Source organism: Amphiura filiformis, chromosome 6, assembly GCF_039555335.1.
Source record: "Amphiura filiformis chromosome 6, Afil_fr2py, whole genome shotgun sequence".
NCBI classification, from domain to species: domain Eukaryota; kingdom Metazoa; phylum Echinodermata; class Ophiuroidea; order Amphilepidida; family Amphiuridae; genus Amphiura; species Amphiura filiformis.
In genome coordinates, this window is record NC_092633.1 from 68,955,091 (window position 1) to 68,974,952 (window position 19,862).

The window sequence follows — 19,862 nt, forward strand, 5'->3', positions numbered from 1 at the left end:
GGATTCTAGCACCCATTTTGTTGTATAGAGCCTTCAAGAATCACTAATTCTGTACCCATGTAAAAATGTATTATATTTTTCAGAACTTGCCACAAGTTCTCATGTTTAATCATTCTGTAAATATTTAATGTAGACCTATATTTTTGTAATATCTTGGCATGTAATAAAATAAATATTTTGAATATGATTTACTTGTCTGGTTGCTTCACAATTCTTTTCTAGTCATTGTTGTATGTAAGCTGATCAGCGATGCTGAGAAACACATTAAAGCAGGAAATCAAACAAATCAATTGCATGAACGTAATATTTACATTTATTTGCAATGCCTTGAAACAATATAAATCGTGCATTTTACAGATGCATCATTTTCTTAACTGTTACTTTGACCCATCAAAATATAAGCAATGCGAGATACTGCAATGTAAAATTGCACAGATTTAAGCCAATTCTGATATTTTCTGATAAAAAACCTTAGTGGAAAAAATTAATAAGCATGAACTACATTCTTACTTCCATTTGGGGCATTTTACTCCTCCAAATATGCCCAATGATATTTTTTCAAGATGTTGAATGAACTAAAATATAAATATTTTGAACGATTCATCTTGCTTGATCTCATCACATCACGCCTTACCTCAAGCTGTCTTTGTTCTTCTAAAACTAAGGTTTGAGTGTGATGCATTGATAGAAACAAAGATGGAGAATCAAATTTGCCGCCAGATATTCAGGTATGGCAAATAATTGCGTTTTGCTCAGAAACAAATTGTCACTTGCGCTTGTTACTTGCAGACCATAGGCATAATATGAAGCACTTCATGGTGCAATGTACTGATTGCAATGAAGCGACACGTCGAAAGATTTGACACACAATTATTTTAGTTTGTTGCCGCGTGATGTTGACAATTATTCTCCCACAGATGACAATGCCAATATGCAAAGTGGAATAACAAGTTCACTCTTCTTTTTCAGTGAATGCACCAGGTAAGATCAAAGGTCAAAAACCATGAATGCATCAGACCAAAAGCTTGAAGAAACCCTATGAGACACAACTAGTTTGGTTAGGGAGGGAGGGAGTTGCACACAATGATTACATTTCTCATGCATTAAAAAACACATTGATGTTATGTTGTCCCACTTCCCATTTGGTTTTATAGTCTATATATCTACCTCGAGTCACCAGCACTAGCTTTGATGTTCAGCGTGTGCTGCGTTGGCTTAGCATGGTTTCTTGCGTGTGCATATGCATCATGTATACGCACCAAGTAACGCTAAGCTAACACAGATTATGCTGAACTAGTGCCGGTGACGCGAGATAGCTATATAGACTATAGTTGGGAGGGAGGGGATCGGCTTTTTACGAACTAGTTATGTTTAAGGCTCGTTTGATCTTTTGGTTTGTTCCCAGATCATGCTGATGTCTCCTTTTGGAATTGATTTGTATACCTTGACAACGTGTTGTACAGTTTGTTTAACATGATTTACAAATGAGACTTATTCTCACAAAGTAAGCGGAATGTCGCCAGGAAAGTAAAGGATATAGCTCATTGAACATGCCAAAACAAAGGAATTTTTCATTGAAATATTGTTTATTATAAATCTGGCCATAACTCAAATATTTGCAACCTTCCTCTCATTTTGTGGGAACATGTCTCAAATGTTTACTTCCTATTGATGACATTGTATAGCAGCAGAAAGCTCAAATATTTGCTGAAAAGTTTCACAGAGGCTACCTTTATGTATTGTCCCTTGGTTTATGATTGATGAGCTACACAAGAAAAGTCACCAATGTTTTGAAGTCAATTTTACAGAAAGAGTCCTCGCATTCTTCGCCCCATGCCTTGTCGGTCATACAGTACATTGAACTTGTTGACAAACTGTAGAGGAAATCAAAATAAAAAATGATCAAAATACATAAGTAGACTATGATTTTCGAGTGAATTTTCATATGCGTTGGTAGTTAAACAGCAATAAAAGTTTAAACAGTCATTCAACACTAAAATAATTGAGACCTACCTCAATATTTTGACGTTAAGACAAACGTCCTCATCAGAACACCAGAGATGTCAACTTCTTCACAACGTCTCTGGAGTTCTTCTGATGAGGATGTGTGTCTTCACATCAAAATATTGAGGTTACATTGTAGTCGCCATTGTTTTGTGTTGAATGATTGTTTAAACTTTAATTACAGACTATGATTTATAATTATATAAAAACTGTTGAGAAACCATGAATCAGTTGATTTGTGTAAAATGTTTAAATATGAATCAGCAATGATTCTCATGCTCTATACAAAATTCAACCCTGCAAGTGTAAGGGCTTTAACACCTATGTCCACACATGAAAGTGCCTGTTGATTGAGCTAATGTGACTGCTTGCAAGCAGGTATAGATAGACAAATCCATTTTCACGCATTCCTACACCTCAATGGCAGCCATAGCTGGGTCCTCCTTATGTCTATCCCACCTAAAATGTGAAATGATATGGCCTTGGCGAGGATATTAAACTGCATTCCATCACCCGTGTTACATGTAGACAAAAGAATGAAAGTTTACAACACAATACAATTCAACATTTTTAAGTGGATTTAATCCACCCAATTGGGCAGTAACAACACCAGCTTGGTGCAGACGGGACCCAGTAATGGCCGACTGAATTCTGACCATCACTTGGCTCGTTGGATTCGTCTATATAACCTGCTTGGTCATTGCAAGGGGAAAAGTCCTTGTAATTGGACAATTTGTCCTGATTGGAGGGGCAACATAAAATCGCTTCTGTCCCAATTTTTTGGAGGGACACTTTCCCCCTCCCCTCTAACTGGTACACCCTTGCAAGCTACTTACCTGGTTTATTGTGTTACAACCCTTGGTAATGGTGCCTAAGTATGCCATAAGTGATACATCATTACATTGCTGAAATGAAAACACATAAACATGCAATTATTACTAACAAATTATAAATTATTTTTGAGGTAAACAATATTGCTCTTAATCTGCATCATTGGCTTGAAAACTTCCTTTGTGCACAACGCATTTACGGTGCATAAATATGGCACCAGAAAAATCCCACTACTTGCTCATGAAGCATAAATGCATCAATGGCAAAAGCACTCGGCACCTATAATTTGGTTCATCTCAAGTTTGTTAGTGACGTATGTGCATATTTTGCTCATCCGCAGTATCAAATCGCACGCGTAAAGCTAAACGCTCTCAGTGTACACGCACGCATGCACACCCGCACGCTTGTTGACACCGCGAAGTAGTATTGATGTCACTACCAAACTTGAGGTGAAAAAATTATATCTTGAATATGCCAGTGCAGCAGAACATAATACAATTATTTCATCAACATTTCAAATGATTATTCCTTATTTAGTTTTGAAATTGACTTTTACTGCACATCCAAGATGGCTCCTCACTCTTCATATGCAGATTTGAAATGCACCTCAGCATACAGCATGTCCAAAATTACTGCACATGTCATGGCAGTCATCTTGGATGCACTGGGAAGAAAATATTTGACCAACAGGTTTGAACTATTTTTAAACACACCGTTAAAACACCACACCGTTAAAACACCACACCGTTAAAACACGTTGTTATCAGAAGTAATTTCAACTTGTTGGTCACCCGTTTTGACCAACAGTTGTGTAGTTCACCTGGTGGTTTGTGTTGGTTAGAATTTTTAAAACATGTGTTCTAACAATGTAAGATGTAGCTTTTAAGTCTGTTTGTACAGCGCCTTGACCTCTTTTAATAAGGCGCCAATGAATGCTGTCTAATAATAAGTGCCATTTATGGGTTGTGCTCAGGAAGTGTGTCCTTACTTGTCTTGGAAAATAGCTTTATATTTTTCGTTGCTCGCGTCGTTGCATGCATAGCCCTGCACAGTTGATGACTTTTGTCTACCAACTTGTCCTGGGCGTAAGTCCAGTCTTTGTTTTTCATTACTTTCTTTGTTTGTCTGTTTTGCTGAATAAAGATTGATGATATATAATCCTGTTTACTGAAAAGTTTCTTCTACTTTCATTTGCAATAATTATGCAGCTCAGACTAACAAATATACTAAAACCACACTAAGCTCCAAGATTACAATTTCATGTCTCAATGCTAGATTTAATACTCCCACTCACTGAAAACCCTCAAGGAGGTTACAAATTGCCAATGAGGTAAATGACCAGTTCTTCCTCGCATGAGATGGTATGCATATTGTATAGCCCTCCATTTCCATTATTTATTGTCAAAGTACTCACATTATAGAAGTCCTCAGTAAACCTTTCTGAGTTGAGTACTGGCAGGCGATGACTTAGACTGTACGCCTCTCTCAGCACCTCATGATTATGCGGCACTTCTCCAGCCTGTACTGCCTTGATGTAGTCTAGTATGAGTCGTACTCGACTGTGTAACATCTTGATGGCATTGTGTTGGGCTGTCAGATGCTCAGCAACTTTTATAATCAAAGGAAGAATTAAAATGATAAGAAATCAAATAATGACACTCTTTCAATACAAGATCACAATCCTCTTTACACCAGCATATCTTATTCTTAGCCTTCATTCATATGGCTCAAAATACTGTTGGTATTTATATTGCTTTTGCATAGAAAACAGGAAAAATAATTGGCCCCTAATTATCAGATTATTAACTAAAAAAGGTTGTTGGCATATTTACAATGAGGGTGAGTTGGATGGATTTAAAATTTGGGACTGTGAGGCAATCAGTACAGATGTTACGATTGTTAATGATAATTATGAAAATTTATTTACTGTAATCTTGTCACAACATTGTGACTGACATGCTACGTCATCACTGTGAACTGTGACTGACATGTTATTCCAATATTTGACTGACTGATATGTGTATGCATCAATGGTTTTCATTAAAGTATGCTTTGGCAGAAGTGGCAACACCTTGTTTAGCAACTTTACATTGGTAATGACATCATGATTGTGATAATGAATTTTGCAGTTGCAATTGACAAAGAATTACAAACATTCATAGACAAGTATTCAAGTCTCATCTCAAGTTGAGAGTAACATTATTTTCCTGTGGTAGATTTGAATTGGTGCATTAATGCGGTTGTGTTGCCGGCGTATGACAAATCGCTCTTCTACGTGTGTGAATATGCTTCGCAGGATTAGGTTAGCGTGCATGATTCAAATCTACAACTGCAAAATCCAACATGGCGTTACTCTCAACTTGAGACGAGACAGACTATAGCTATTGTTTGACTGAATGATTTTAAGTATTTATATTCTGCTAAAAACACTTGATGCAATCAAACCAACCATTTTAGATGTGTACAAGGAATACATGAACACACTGACACCACCGATAGCTACTAGAAAATGCTTGCAATATTCACTGACCTGTTAATGTGTACAAGGAATACATGAACACACTGACAGCACCGATAGCCACCAGAAAATGCTTGCAATATTCACTGACCTGTTAATGTGTACAAGGAATACATGAACACACTGACACCACCGATAGCTACCAGAAAATGCTTGCAATATTTACTGACCTGTTGAGCTTTCTGTTGTTTCACTTGTAGATACCCTAGCTACATGATCAACACCTATCCTCTCTGCTTCCTCTGTTGCCAATGTGTATGACAACTCTACAAACAACATGGTTGCCTCACCATTTACTAAGTCTATAACTGACTCAAAGATACTCACAGGTAGCTGGAAAATCAATGGTGTAAAACATTTATCAAACTTACGTAAAAAAACAAAAGGTCTAGTTTTGTTGACACCCTTTCTATCTCCCCATCTGTAACAAAGCTCATCTTTAACCACATAGCTCATATAGTGTCTCATCTCCAGTTCAGAGTAATATCATGTTGGATTTTGCAGTGGTAAGATTCGAATCGGTGCATTTACGTCACCAGTGTACGGACAAATCGGCCTTCTACACATGTGTATACGCCTAGCGGGATTAGGTTATCATGCACGATTCAAATCTGCCACTGTGAAATCCAACACGTCGTTACTCTCAACACACTCTATAGTAATTTTATTTGTATCAAATGTACAGGCAAACCCCTTCAGCACTTCTGCCTCTTTCCACCCAGTGGTAAGATTTAAACTAACTTGATGAGAAGGAGGAATGTTTCCATGTTCCAGTGTATGATGCGTAAGCCTCTTTCTCTGTTTGAAGGAGAAATAACCAAACTCAAAGAGCAAAATATTTTACTGAGGAATCTGGCCTACACATCAAGGAATAACAGACAAATACCTTGCTTGTACACACATGTACATGCAAGTATTGTTCCAGCATGATATCATAAATTTCCTCATCTCCTCCTTCCCCTGTTATGAACCTAAAATGCTTGAGCTTTGGTCAAATTTGTCAAAATATAATCTCATTAACTGACTGCAGAATAACATTGTCATCTTTGTGATACCTAATTTGTAACAGGGCGAGAATGAAGCTGTGGTCATTGAAATGATAAAAGTCACTAATTTTCAAAACTTTAACAATGTAAATTTAAATCAGCTCTACAATATACTTACATCAGTGTGCCTGGATAATGGGTTGAGCTTTAGAAATATGGGACTCTCATTGATGCCACAAATCTGTTGAGAAGGATACAGCAAAGTATGAGAGTTACAAATTGGATCATGAGTTGAATTTATTAACCAATAACCAATATAATGAACAATTTTCCAGATGAATATGTTTTGTATAATTAGTACATTATGACCAATACTACTGGTGAGTGAGTGTGACAAAAAGATGCACACGACAGGAAGTTTTCATTCTTATATACTGATGATGTAAAACTTGTTATTAACCCCAAATTACTGCCCTGGCACTGACCTGCTTATGAACCTTGATATCAGACTCTGTGGGTGGACCATCCGTTGTATACCAACCAAGGAAATCTAAATCCTTAAAAACTTGTTTAACTGAAAACAAAAATGTAACAACATAAATGTTAATAAACAAAAAGAGAAATAAGATCTGTGTAATGCTACAAGTTGAATAAAAATTGTAATACCGTATAAATACATGTGTACATCTATAACATTATCACAGCTACCGGAAGTGACATAACTTCCCGCCAGTCATCAGCTGTTGGATCATCACAACAACATCAAGCTTCGAAAAAGTCAAGTGGTTCACTGACGAAACTGTCAGCAAGAAAGTAAGTTTCTTCAAATTGGTTTTGATAAATCAAAAACTTTTAGAACCTGGGCTCTTTATTATTTATTAGAGGTGTAAGAGTTCAGCTTTTTTGGTTTTGATTTTCAGCTTTCTTTGTACACTTGCTCTGAACAAAATTATAGGATCTTCACAAATTACAGCTTTTCAGTCTCATCAGCTCTTTTTATATGCAATGACTCCTGATTTATAAAGCTGATAAGTTTAAAATTCTTCTGTAGATGGTAGTCTCATGGCAGAGTTGATATTGCCACAGAACTATTGCATCTGGTGAAGGATCAAGGATTTGTACCCAAGGCTGAGCTGTGAAGGGAAGACAAACTTGGACAAATTTATATTCATACATGATAGAGCTGTTAAGTTTACATGTATGGTGGTTATGTCTTCCCTTACAAGAAGACTTCCCATTTTTCACTTTTTTTTTCTATCCAATTACAAAATTCTTCCCCAAAACCTCACAGGGTAAAATTATTCCCTCCCTTGGGGGTAGTAACAGAAGAATAGATGCCCTGAATGGAAAGCTTCTTTTTACACTCAGTAAAATGAGTACTAGTACAAAGATTTAAGGTAAATCAACCAAACTTACACTGTTCTTCTTTTGTGTTGTAGTATTCCTTGTCCACTACAATGTCTCCCTCCACTAGGTCAAAAAGCAACTCAAATGAATTGAAAACCTCAATGTTACGTCCTTTTTGTTTGCCAATGAGAGCACCAAGAACTGAAAATAAGGAAAAGTGTCAAATGCTACTTATATTCCATCATCACCTTTTTCACATTATGTTCAATTTGGTACCATGCGATGACCCAATTTCACTATTTTCAGGGAAATTTCTGTCAAAAAAGAACCTTGTTTTCTAGTATTTTATTAGCAGTGGGCTAAATTACAAATGTATGGGCATCAAAAATGATTTTTTGGTTGTTTCTCTCTTTTGACAGTTTTTTTTCTATTCTACTTGACCTATCTCAACATGAAATGACAAAAGTTTTGGATATAGACCAAACAAAAAAGTGTGCAGCGCCATCAAGCGTCACCATACTTTATCTAGTGAAATGAGTGAATTATGGTGCAAAATCCTTCAGATTATTTAATATTTTGATATGATTTTGGTGTCTAAATATATGTAAATGAAATCGAAATATCAATTCTTGTAAGTTCCATGAAAATTGGATGTTGCGTTTTTGTGAAAATTGACATGTAAGGTCAAAATTGAGAGCAAGATTTTGCGCAAGTTGTTGTTGACCATTCTTTGCTTCTAAGTTTACATATATATATATAGTATGCAAGTAACCCCCCACCATGGTCGACTTAGGGGTTCTTTTCATGCTGAACACGATGGCGCTATTCACAACATGCGATACTCAATCGTTTAGCCTGAAGAGCATGATAAAACATATTGTCTTGTTATGACAGGACAGGATTACCCAATATTGCAGGACAGCAAAGTCCGATTGGTAAAGTAATTCCCGTTATTGCGGGATATGCGTGGGAAATACAACCAATACAAGATACAACAGAACAGGCTTTTCCATACAGTGAACAAAAAACAAGAAATGGAATCCAATGTTAACATATATCTGCACAAGCGACTGATAGCCTATCTTTGGTATTGATGCTTTCAGCTTTAAATGATAGCAAGAAATGGAAATCGCCCCAAAGGAAAGATTTTAATTGTGAAATTGATCGCCACATCTTATGGATTCACATTATCCTCCAGCGGAAATGTCAAACTGTCAATTACAACGTCTACTAGTGGACTGGTTTTTAAATCCACTCTTATCAAACTAATCAAAACTGTAAACTACAATTTTATCGAAAAAATCAAAAGAAGAAATACTAAATATTGCCTAGTTTCAATGATGCTTACCGATCGAGTCGCCTTGATGGTGTATTTCCGATCATTTTGCAACATGGTTGAAAAATATTTATCACCATTAGGCATGGCCCGGTAACCTGGATAAAATTTAACGCAATCGATCGTCCAATCCTAGTTCACCTGAGTGATCACGTGGTTTGCCGAATGAACGGTATCGTGTCGGAACAAGGACTGTTACTTGTAAACAAATCGTTTCGCCGGCACGTTTCAAGAAATTGAATTTACGATCTTTTGATAATTTAGTTAGGCATCGTTTTATTTTAACCTCTGGCATGAGAGATTGAGAATGTGGGTTAAAGATAAGCCACTCTGTGTTCTCATTTTGCAACTAAAATAGGCTTCTCATAAATCTTAAATTTGCGGGCCATGATGCTGGCCATCCATGTATTTGAAACATGGCGGATATACCAAGCATCCTCGGTCTACATTCGGGTCTGTGAGGGTGCTCGACCAGGCATGATAATTCATGAATTGCGGGACAAGTAGTTTTCAAAGGTGTCACGTGAGATGTGTAGTGCAAGTTTATAATATCTTCATTTACATGAAGCCTGCACTTCAGTGGGAGAAAGAAAGAAAAGAAAATTTATAATTTATAATATGAACCTTCTGAACCTTCTGAAGTTGTAGTCAGCAGGGCGAAAACCGCAAATCGCTAACTATGGTCCGGCGTTGCTGACCACCCGAAAAACGACAGCAATGCCAATTTTAGCATCGAATGAGTAGCTATCGTGTGCAAATTCGAGTAACATGAGTAAGTTAAAAGTTTGATTAAACTGGCGAGGACACTGACATGCTCACATGCGAGCTAGGAATGAGAGCAAAAAGTAGGAAGTCACCACGGTACTTTCCATGGAAACTTTTACCAAACCGACAAAGTCTCCACGGAAGAAAAATCAAGAAGCACAAAGTCACCACGGATATCGATCGTGAAGGACGCTATGGTGTCTTTTGAAATGTCCACGGAAACCAAACAGGCAAAGTCACCACGCTGATCGATCGCTATTTGCATAACAATGAAACAGGAAACGGGGGTGCTGGATGAGCTGACCTTTGACTGTTGTCACAAGCAGGCTTAATCAAGTTAATTAGTCGGGTGGTGGAGGAAGTGGAGGAGCTCTGTGTAATTCCAATGGGAAGTTGGTGTGCATAAAGAATTTCTGCACTTTGGTGCATCTAACTTAGTACAACTGCATTTTCATAGTGTTAATCTTAATTTTAAACTTAAGCAATTAAGGATTTAACAAGCTTTTAATTTATGCAGTGGAATATGTGTGTCATGCAATTCCGTGGGGTTTTAACAACTTTTTAAGGCATAAAAAGGAAAACTCAAGACTGTAACATGTACGGTATAAAAATAAATTGCATGATTTATAATAAGATTTTTTTTATTTGATGTTCAAAGTACTTAATAAAATAAGAAATTAGAAAAAACCCTTAGAAAATCAATATTATTTGATATCAGAAGAATTCAATTGGATATGTCTGATGTTCTCTCATGTCACACAAAAAATATTGTCAAAACGTTCATACCAGAGCACTTAATGTAAAATTTCCTTTGGCTAAAACTGGCATTACTTTTATACATATAAATATCTAATTCACATATAGGGTGTTCAAAAAAAATCTGGCATGATGTACGGGTCCGGGGACATTGAAATTGGGACCCGAGTGCACGGGTACTACAAGTCTGCCTTGAAGTAAACTTTATATTAAATCTAATGATATGTACTTCAAGTGTATGTAGCTGGGATGAAAAGCCGACCAAGCCGATCAATTGAAAATTGTGAACTTTCAAATATACATTTTTTTCTCGAAAAGACCTAATTTTTTGTGTGTTTTTGGAAAAAAAATCCATACTGTATATCTTCAATATGTGATGTCATAATTTTCAATTGATTGTCTGCTTTTCATCCCAGCTACATACACTTAAAAGTACATATCATAATCATTAGCTTTATAAAGTTTACTTTACAATCCTGTGTTCTACACAGTGCATTTATCTACTTAGTAATTCCAATCCTGAGGGTGGTGTAACTCAAAGCTCATACGTATTGGTCTGTGTGAGAAGGTTTTCTAACTTAGACTTTTATCTTCACACTGCCATCACAAACAACGCGATATAAATGCGCTTATAATTTTTGAGAAAAATGCAAAAATAGGCACATTAAAGTTGGCCAGGGGTGTAGTACCCCCTTAAGCATTTCAGTCCAAAGAAAATATGCGATATAGCACAAAATTTAATACAACATTTAAAACATGCTCCAAATTCACTAAAAACATATCAAAATCTTCGTCTGGGCCTAAAGATCACAAAAATGTAAGTAACATCTGTGCACATAGAACATAATAATAGTTACTAAGTTATGAAGCTCAGCATGTCTAAGATCAATTCAATTTGCATGTTGTACAGGCCGGTTGAAAAATGAAAGTTGCTCCGTTTTTTGTTAAGTGGGGGCAAACTGTTCCTCAAGTTCAAGTGATTCAGGGAAAGAATAATTACTATGTAAAGTTCAGAAGAGAGATGATAAATAAATATCTAATCCTATTGAATCCAACATTATTTAACTCTTTGCCGTGTAACATACTAACTAGACATGGTAGATATAGTGCAAACTTTTCATTTTCTGAAGCCTCTAAGCTAGATGAACAATTTGTCTTGATTTTTACTAAAGTTGGAGCAATTTTGGACCCATTCACAACAAGCAATTCGAACTTGGACCTTTTGTGTCCCATAACTTCTTAACTGTAGATTGTATGCGCACAAACATTTCTGGGATCCTTGGGATGGATGAATAATTTGACATCTTGGAAAGTGTTCTTGGTATCAAATTTGCCCCCCTATATACTATCCTATTGGGTCTTTTTGAGGGTCACAGTCTCAAAATTCTGCCTGGCAGACAATTGAATCAAATTCAGTATACCCAATTTAAAAAAAAATAAGCTGGTTGTCAACTTTAACGCAAACTTGCTGGTTGGAACACGGTCTAGTAATAGGCCAATCAAATTAAGATGAGTAAGGGGTTAACCCATCACTAATTGCAACAGAATCCATTTAATCACCATTCATTTCAAAAAACATTGTTATTAAAGAAGTCCCCGAAAATCCAAGTAGTGGAACAGTACCTAATTTGCATAAATCCAAAATGGCTGCTTATACAGGGGTGGAATTTCAAAGTTGATCAAATCCTGTTACTTGCTGTTAAAGTAAATTCACACCAAACCTCAATCATTTGTGCATCCTTTTAAGGTTGGTCTGAACCCTGGAATTATGGAAACTTTTGGGCCTCATAACAGGGCTGTCAACTTTTTTGGAATTGCTTGGCGTGAGACAGAGACGCACCGGGATTTGGCGACGCCAATGTTCATTTTGACCCATTATTATTTGAGCCTAGTACACTACCCAACAAACACACTTTTACAAAAAACGTTAAAATGTCCGGTTTTATAAAGGGTATAAAATCGTTTAAATAACACTCAAAACATTTTTGAAAACTTGATGCAAACATTCTAAACAAAATACTATTTTAAAGTGTCGTATTTTGCACAAATATTTGCCCAAAATATATTGCGGCTTACATACCGTACTATATAGGCTAAACATTGATTATGCGTATAATTATTTCACTATTATAAACGGTATTTTTTTGGCCTACTTAACTTAACAGTTTCATATATCATGATATGCCTACATATTGAGGTTGTATATTCCATTATCAAGTCATGTTAGGTTCATTAATGTTTTTTTTCTAATGATTTAGTAATGTCCACATCTCACTTTGTATTACATTTTCATGTCATAATTTGTATTATATATTATATCATATTATATTATATTATATTATATTATATTATATTATATTATATTATATTATATTATATTATATTATACTTTGGTTTTCATGCTGTATAATATTTATATAAGGTATTTTAATGCTGTGTAATGTTTATGTAAGCTCAATTTCTTATGGTTTTTAATAATGTATATTCTACGTGTATTTAATGCTTTTATATGTTTGTCTCAGGGCCCTACTGAAAATCAACATTGTAATATTTGTTGAGTAGGTTACCCTGCTTAAATATGGTTAATAAATAAATAAATAAATAAACAATAGGAGGATATAATTCGATTATCAATAATATACTAGTATATTGTTTGGTTCATATCTACTGATATAAGAGCTTTTAACTATAGAGTATCATGATTTGAAGTGGTCGGAAACCAGGAAATTTGATCAACTTGACCAAGGTAATCAGCTCATATGCAAATGCCGCACTATATGCATAAACAATAGCAACAATAGCGGGGGTATAATTCTATTAGTAGCCTATTATCAATAATATTCAATAATATTGTTTGGTTCATATCTACTGAAATAAAAACTTATGACTAAATAATAGAGGATAATTATTTGAAGTGGTCGGAATCCAGGAAGTATGATCAACTTGACCAATGTGATCGGCTCATATGCAAATATCCTATTGCCCTATTGTACACGCAAACAATGGGAACAATTGGGGATATAATTCGATGAAGATAATTAGGCCTATATGATATGATAATATGCAAAATATAGGATAGGATTTTACGACATCTAATTATTAAAATATGCACTGCATACATTAATAGAAAATAATGATTTACAATATCTTGGTGTAGATTATTCATCTAGCAGTTCAAAACATTATTTTATAATTATATTCAATCTAGGCCTAGGCCTATATATAGTAATAATACTGGAACTAAAATTTGCAACTCGCTTTGCTACGTTGCTTCCGATCAGATGCCTGATGAAATCCGAAGTTTTCGGACGCAACACGACCAAAGTGAGTTGCAAATTTTATAGTTCCAGTATGGCAGTATTAGATTGAATCATAAAATAATGATTTACAATCTTATAAAGATTATAAGATGTGTATCTTTAATGAATGAAGGAGTGAATGAATGAATTGTTGAATGAATGAATCTGAGACGAATATATGAATGAATGTATTGTTGAACGAGCTGATGGATGAATGAATGAATGAACTTATATGACAGCGTTCAAGATTTGACATACGTTTGGCGGACATGTGTGTGAAAAAAGTATTTAGGGGTGAAAAGAACCAAAATTCTTGAATGTTTATATGTTTCCAAGGGTAAAATGTCATTTAGTTTCAGATTTTGGCACTTAAAACTCCCTATCTTTTATACATTTTGAGAAAAAATAATTTTTTGGTCCGATTTTGGCCGAAAATGGCCATTTTGGGGTGACAAAAATTTTGACTTGCAGATTTCCTGTGAGTATATGAACATGAAAACTATCAAATAGTGCCTAATTTTCTATTCTAATTGTGTAACAAGGGTACAATTGTGATATTAAAAGCATTGAATGGGATCCATATATTTCTTTTATTTTTGTAGCAGGGGTAGAAACTTGAGGGTTCGGGTGACAATTGATTTAGAAAAATATACAATATTTGCATCATTTTCAATTTGAAAACGCCATATCTCCACAATGGTATGAGCTATAGGGATGCTTTAAGTGTTTATTTGCTCAGTATTTCATTAGCTAAATGGTGATATAACAAACAAGTAAGCTAGATCTACAGAAAATAAAATAACTTGCAAAATGCTACCCCACCCCTAAGGATTTTGAGGGCGTGAAAAAAGTCACAGATTTTGCAAAAAAAATAAGTCCTTCAAAATTGGGAGGTTTGAGGCTAAACAAAAGACATGTTGCCCTTACCAATGCCTCCCTCTAGAGCAACATGTTTTTTGTTTAGCCCTGAGTATCCCCATTTTGAAGGACTTATTTTTTTTGCTCCAATTTTTGCTCCAATTTGGGGACTCGGGCAGAAATATGCCTGTACAGTGCTATGGGGAAAATTTTCAAGTTGATAATTATGCATTTTTTATATCAGATTCAGTTTCAACACAAAATTTCACCTTAGAAAATGTTCCTTTAAGTAGGATATCTTTCACTTTAAGTTTCCACCATTCTGTCCGCCAAACGCAAGTCAAAGCTTGAACGCTGTCATATATGAATGATAGACTATCACCACACCACCACCCCAAACCCCCCCCCCACACACACACACAAACCACCACCACCAAACACTAACAACATTATAAACAGCAATGATAAAATATAATGTATAATTATCGTCAAGCACAAAACAGTAGTTTCGAGGATTGAATAGTGCAACCAGCATTACGATTTTCAACAAGCGTTTCAAAGCGACTGGATTGATAGACTACCGTGGCTACTTTTACAAAAATAGGGAAGTCACCATGTCTACTTTTACCAAAATGACAAAGTCGCCATGGGTGTAAAATAATGTCAAGTGAGCTCAAACTCTATTTTTCTGAATTCTGCGTCAAAATCAAAAGCTATAAATTAGGCCCTATAGGCCTACATTGAAAATATAGTTAATGAACGTGGGGTCTGCAGGTATACATGTGTGGGGTGTGTGGGTTTTTGTTGTTAGTGTGAATATACGCTTTACATGCTTACTCCAAAAAAGTTGAGACCATTGTATACCGTACCACCAGAAACCCTCATCGGTGCTATCTACTGTAGATAGCAAGCTACACAATCTTACATGTGCTATCTCATTAGAGATGGTATTAATTATGTATCATGCTGTGTTCCATATATATAGAAAATTATAATATATACGAGTGTGTATAATTATGCCCTTATAGTCCCAGTATCTACAGCATGCAGTTCAATTGCGGTACCTCTTCAGGTTCAGTATATAATTTATAGGTCTTTTGGTGCCAAGTTGATCGCTAATCTTAAGGGGCACTTCAGTATATAATCAACATCATCATCCCCCATCATCATCTTGCTCCAAGGCCATAAGATGGTATATAGCCAGTTTTAATTATGTATGACATGGTATGTACTATCATGCTTTTTAATATAGAAAATTAGGCTATAATATGCGAGTGTATAGGCCCTAGACCCAGCAGTGTTCACGCCACAGCATGCATTTTAAGTGTTCAATTGCGGTATAGGCCTACCACTCTAGTCTAAGTTCACTAAATATTTATAGGTCTTTTGGTGTCAAGTTAACAGCCAATCTTAAAGGGGCACTTCGTAATCACTGGCATCATCCCCACCCGACTTGCTAGCTCCACAAAACTATAATATTATACCATCAGAAATCTAGGAGTCATAGTTTTGTGCATGGGCTCGTTTAGCATAGTCATGACAGTACTTTGAGTACAACTTTGTAAACAAGCGATCTGCTAGACACTAGGCATACAGTCACGATAATACGGTGCTATCAACTGCATGCGGTATGATAATATTAATCATTAGGCCTACAAAGCGGTTTAATAGCCATATTTGGCGTTCTCAGCCGGGCGCGATTAAGTGGCTGATGGTGACTGTACCCACTAAGTTTCATGCCCAATATGACAGTTTTTACTAATTTAACCTCAGAGACCCCTGGTGACCCCAAAATGACCTTCCAGAAATTTGGCTCTAAATGTTGACTGTAGCCTATAGGGCCTACCCACCAAGTTCCATGCCCATACAACAGTTTTATTAATTTGACCTCAGATGACCCATGGGTGACCTTCCAAAAAATGGGCTTTAAATGTTGACTGTACCTACCAAGTTTCATATCCACACGACACTTTTAGTAATTTGACCTGAGATGACCACGGAGGTGGCCCGGGTCAGATGACTTAGTGAACATAAACTTCTTCTTGCCAGTACAGAACTACGACTTAACGAACATAAACTTCTTCTTGCCAGGACAGAACTACACCCACCCAAAAATCTAAATGATTTGATCATAAGGATATTCTTCAGTATGCAGAATGCAATTTGGTGTGTCTGATGGCCCCACAAAAACACCATACAAACGCTCCAATTAGCTCCAATTCCTTAAGCCTATTTCAATATTATATAGGTCATACTACTTTATTATACTGAGTCGGTTTATACTTTTTTTTTTATATAGTCTTGTCATGCTATATATCACGCATCTTAGGTAGGCCTATAATATTAGGCGTATTATAGCACTAACCGATTCGTCACGAAGACAAAGCATGAGGATAATTATAATTAAGTATAGGTCTATCATTTATATTGTGTGCAATGTAAACGACAGGAGGGTAAAATTCGATTGTAAATATAATATATATTGTTCGCTTCATATCTACTCAAATAAGAGTAGGCCTATATCCCTATAAGTTGAAAAATGTTGCCAATATTAACACAAGTCCCTTCACTTTATACATGAATTAACTTAACAATTTTTGTCAATTATGTGTTACTATTTATCTTCAGGCCCGGCTTATCTACGGCCCAATTTTTTTAATAACACATTATTTTTTTGAATGTTGAAGACTATAATGAGCAACCAGCATTAATACGATTTTAATACGTTTTAAGCGACTGGGTCAATAGACTACCGTGTCTACTTTTACAAAAATGACAAAGTCACCACGGCGTAAAATAAAATGGACTTGTTATACCGCCCTCATACACGTGATCACTCTAGTGGCGACTTAGCTATTTCTGTAGGAGTTTCCATGGCGTCTTTGCCATTTCTGTTCTATATTCCGTGGAAGCTTTTATGGAGACTATGTCATTTTAGTTAAATTTACTACCTGCACATGCATGACATGACTGAGCTCAAAATTTGGAAGGTTTGCAGTGCAACAACACTAAACAGAACACTGAGTCACTGGAGCGTGTGTGTGCATGTTGTGTGTGATGAAGTAAGCTTACCTTGCGTTGGCTTTCCTTCTTGTGCACGAATCCTCGTCCAGTGTTCTGATATATTCATGATGACAAGTGGATGTAAAGCTACTGTCACGCTTCCAGTTGTACCGCTGGAGGCCATCACAGAGCTAGAATTAGAAGAATTTGATGTTCCGGGCTCTTCGTCCACTTCCATTTTGGCAGCCATTTTCACAGGATTGTTTTTCATTTTTTGAAGGTTATAGCGCCCTCTTTCGTATAAAAAGAAAATTGGTTATATTTACGGAAGACCGAATAAGACAATTTTCTCTATCCAAGCAAAGTATTCCTTTAAAAAAAATGTAGCCCTGTTTGTTTTTTGTTTACAGGTGGTGCCGTGGTGGTGTAATAAGTATGTGTAACCCGGGGTGGTGAATTATAGGGTGGGGGTATATTTTGGCAGACCAAGGGGGGGGGGAAGCAACGTCACCAATTCAGTTGGAGGTGCCATGAGCCTCATTTTGAATTTTTATCAAAATATATAGTGTAGCAAATCTAAACTTCTGATTCATTGTTATGTTTTACTGCCTTTGGATAAAGTTAGGTCTTCTTAAACTGGACTGATGATGTTTTTCTTACCGTGTACGCCTCCTTTAACTCTATTCTATACCCTATCAATTTCGTGCCATGTAAAAAATATTTACACAAACTCTAATTCTCTGATCTTTTGAACTTAACGTTTTGATAATTTATCACTTCTCTGTTCTTTTATTTTAAAATGACATGGGGTTAATTTTTCTTAGAAACCCATATACAGGCATCAACATTGGGGGATGATTGTATGGACCATCACCATCAAAATATTGGGGGGTTTATCCCCCACCCCCGGGATCTACCCTATGGTCATTAACTCATTAGCTAATTACCGTTTGGAGTTATTACTCATTGGAGTCTGCTGTTACATCCAAATTGTAAAGTGCGCACATTTTGTTGATTTGTAGCTTGAGATTACAAAATTGAATACTTAACATTCAAGCGCGGAGCGCACAAAAATTTTGCAATGTACATGCCTTCTCATACATTTTACCCCGGAATTTTACCCTCAAATTGTTTTGATCCCCCCGCCCTATTAAGGACTGAACTTTTTTGATCCCCTTTTAGGACCCAAAATATTTTTGAGCCCCCATATTTTCCAACCCCCAGCAAAGTGTTTATGAACACTCCCTAATAAGGGACCGTTCACAAAAACTTGTAAGGGGGGGGGGACCTGATGCAAAAAAATTTTATCGCGAAAATTTTTCGGGCCCCCCCCTTTACAGACCTCGAAACTTTCAGGGCCCCCCTCTTTTTGATGATCAAATGGCTCCCTATTCTATTACTCCCACAAAAGTGGTATGATGTATTAACTACTGCGTTGCGTTATGCTTCATATATAAAACTTGTTCCCGTTCCTCGAGGGGAGGGGGTGCCAGGTGGTATGCGCCGTGCATTCTCTAAATTCAGTAAATTTCCATCGTCAACCGTGTAATTGAATGGGATTATTTTGAAATTTTAAAACGCTTGAAATATTATCACAAACAAATAGGCCTATGTTAATGAATAACATTAATACAAGCTAAAACCGTTGGGGTTCGATAATGAACCCCACAAAACTATAGGCCTAACCAGCTCTCTCCGCATGCCACTCGCCGCAGTTCCCCCGAATGGAGTCTGTTAAGGAGTGTAAACGAGCGGAATAACTGATTCCCCCCGAATTACCAACAAAAGTGGGGGCATATGCCCCCCCAGTCCCTTTGCCTCACGCCACTGCCGCCTGGGGAGTGCTAAGCAATCATAATTATGGGCCCGGCTGCGGCGGTGGGAGCTGCTGCGGTAATGTCCCGGTGTAATGTCCAAACTAACAAAGATGGTGTAAACTTTTTATTTTGAATGGTTTTACAACATTTTTGGTTAAAATCGGAACATTTTTACGATGTTGACCCCGGTTGAGGTCAAACTTTGGAAGTCTTGTTTGTTGTATGTGCAAGTATAGTATCTTTTTTGCTAATAACTCAAGAACCGTTCGTCACATAGGTCAAACTATACTTTTTCTGAATCCTTATGACAAGAGGAATACTTTGGTGGGGATTAATACAAGA

At 36.4% G+C, this 19,862-nt stretch overlaps 1 protein-coding gene across 1 annotated transcript; it reads right to left on the minus strand.

The window, feature by feature from the left end:
* Positions 1-290: 290 nt before the first annotated feature.
* On the minus strand, positions 291-17,974 carry LOC140155921 (COP9 signalosome complex subunit 6-like). Its single transcript, XM_072178940.1, has 8 exons — positions 17,773-17,974; positions 7,756-7,887; positions 6,825-6,913; positions 6,518-6,580; positions 5,524-5,686; positions 4,250-4,443; positions 2,841-2,909; positions 291-1,874 (listed from the first exon to the last, which is right to left on the minus strand). The coding sequence occupies exons 1-8, from the start codon at positions 17,972-17,974 to the stop codon at positions 1,803-1,805; spliced, it is 984 nt and encodes a 327-aa protein (XP_072035041.1). The 3' UTR covers positions 291-1,802.
* Positions 17,975-19,862: the final 1,888 nt, after the last annotated feature.

Excerpts from the sequence above, each read along its gene's own strand:
- LOC140155921 (XM_072178940.1), bottom strand. The coding sequence starts at position 17,974 with ATGAAAAACAATCCTGTGAAAATGGCTGCCAAAATGGAAGTGGACGAA. Across the intron at positions 7,888-17,772 it reads AGAAGGAAAGCCAACGCAAG|TTCTTGGTGCTCTCATTGGC; the intron begins GTAAGCTTACTT and ends CCTTATTTTCAG. Across the intron at positions 4,444-5,523 it reads AACAACAGAAAGCTCAACAG|TTGCTGAGCATCTGACAGCC; the intron begins GTCAGTAAATAT and ends TGATTATAAAAG.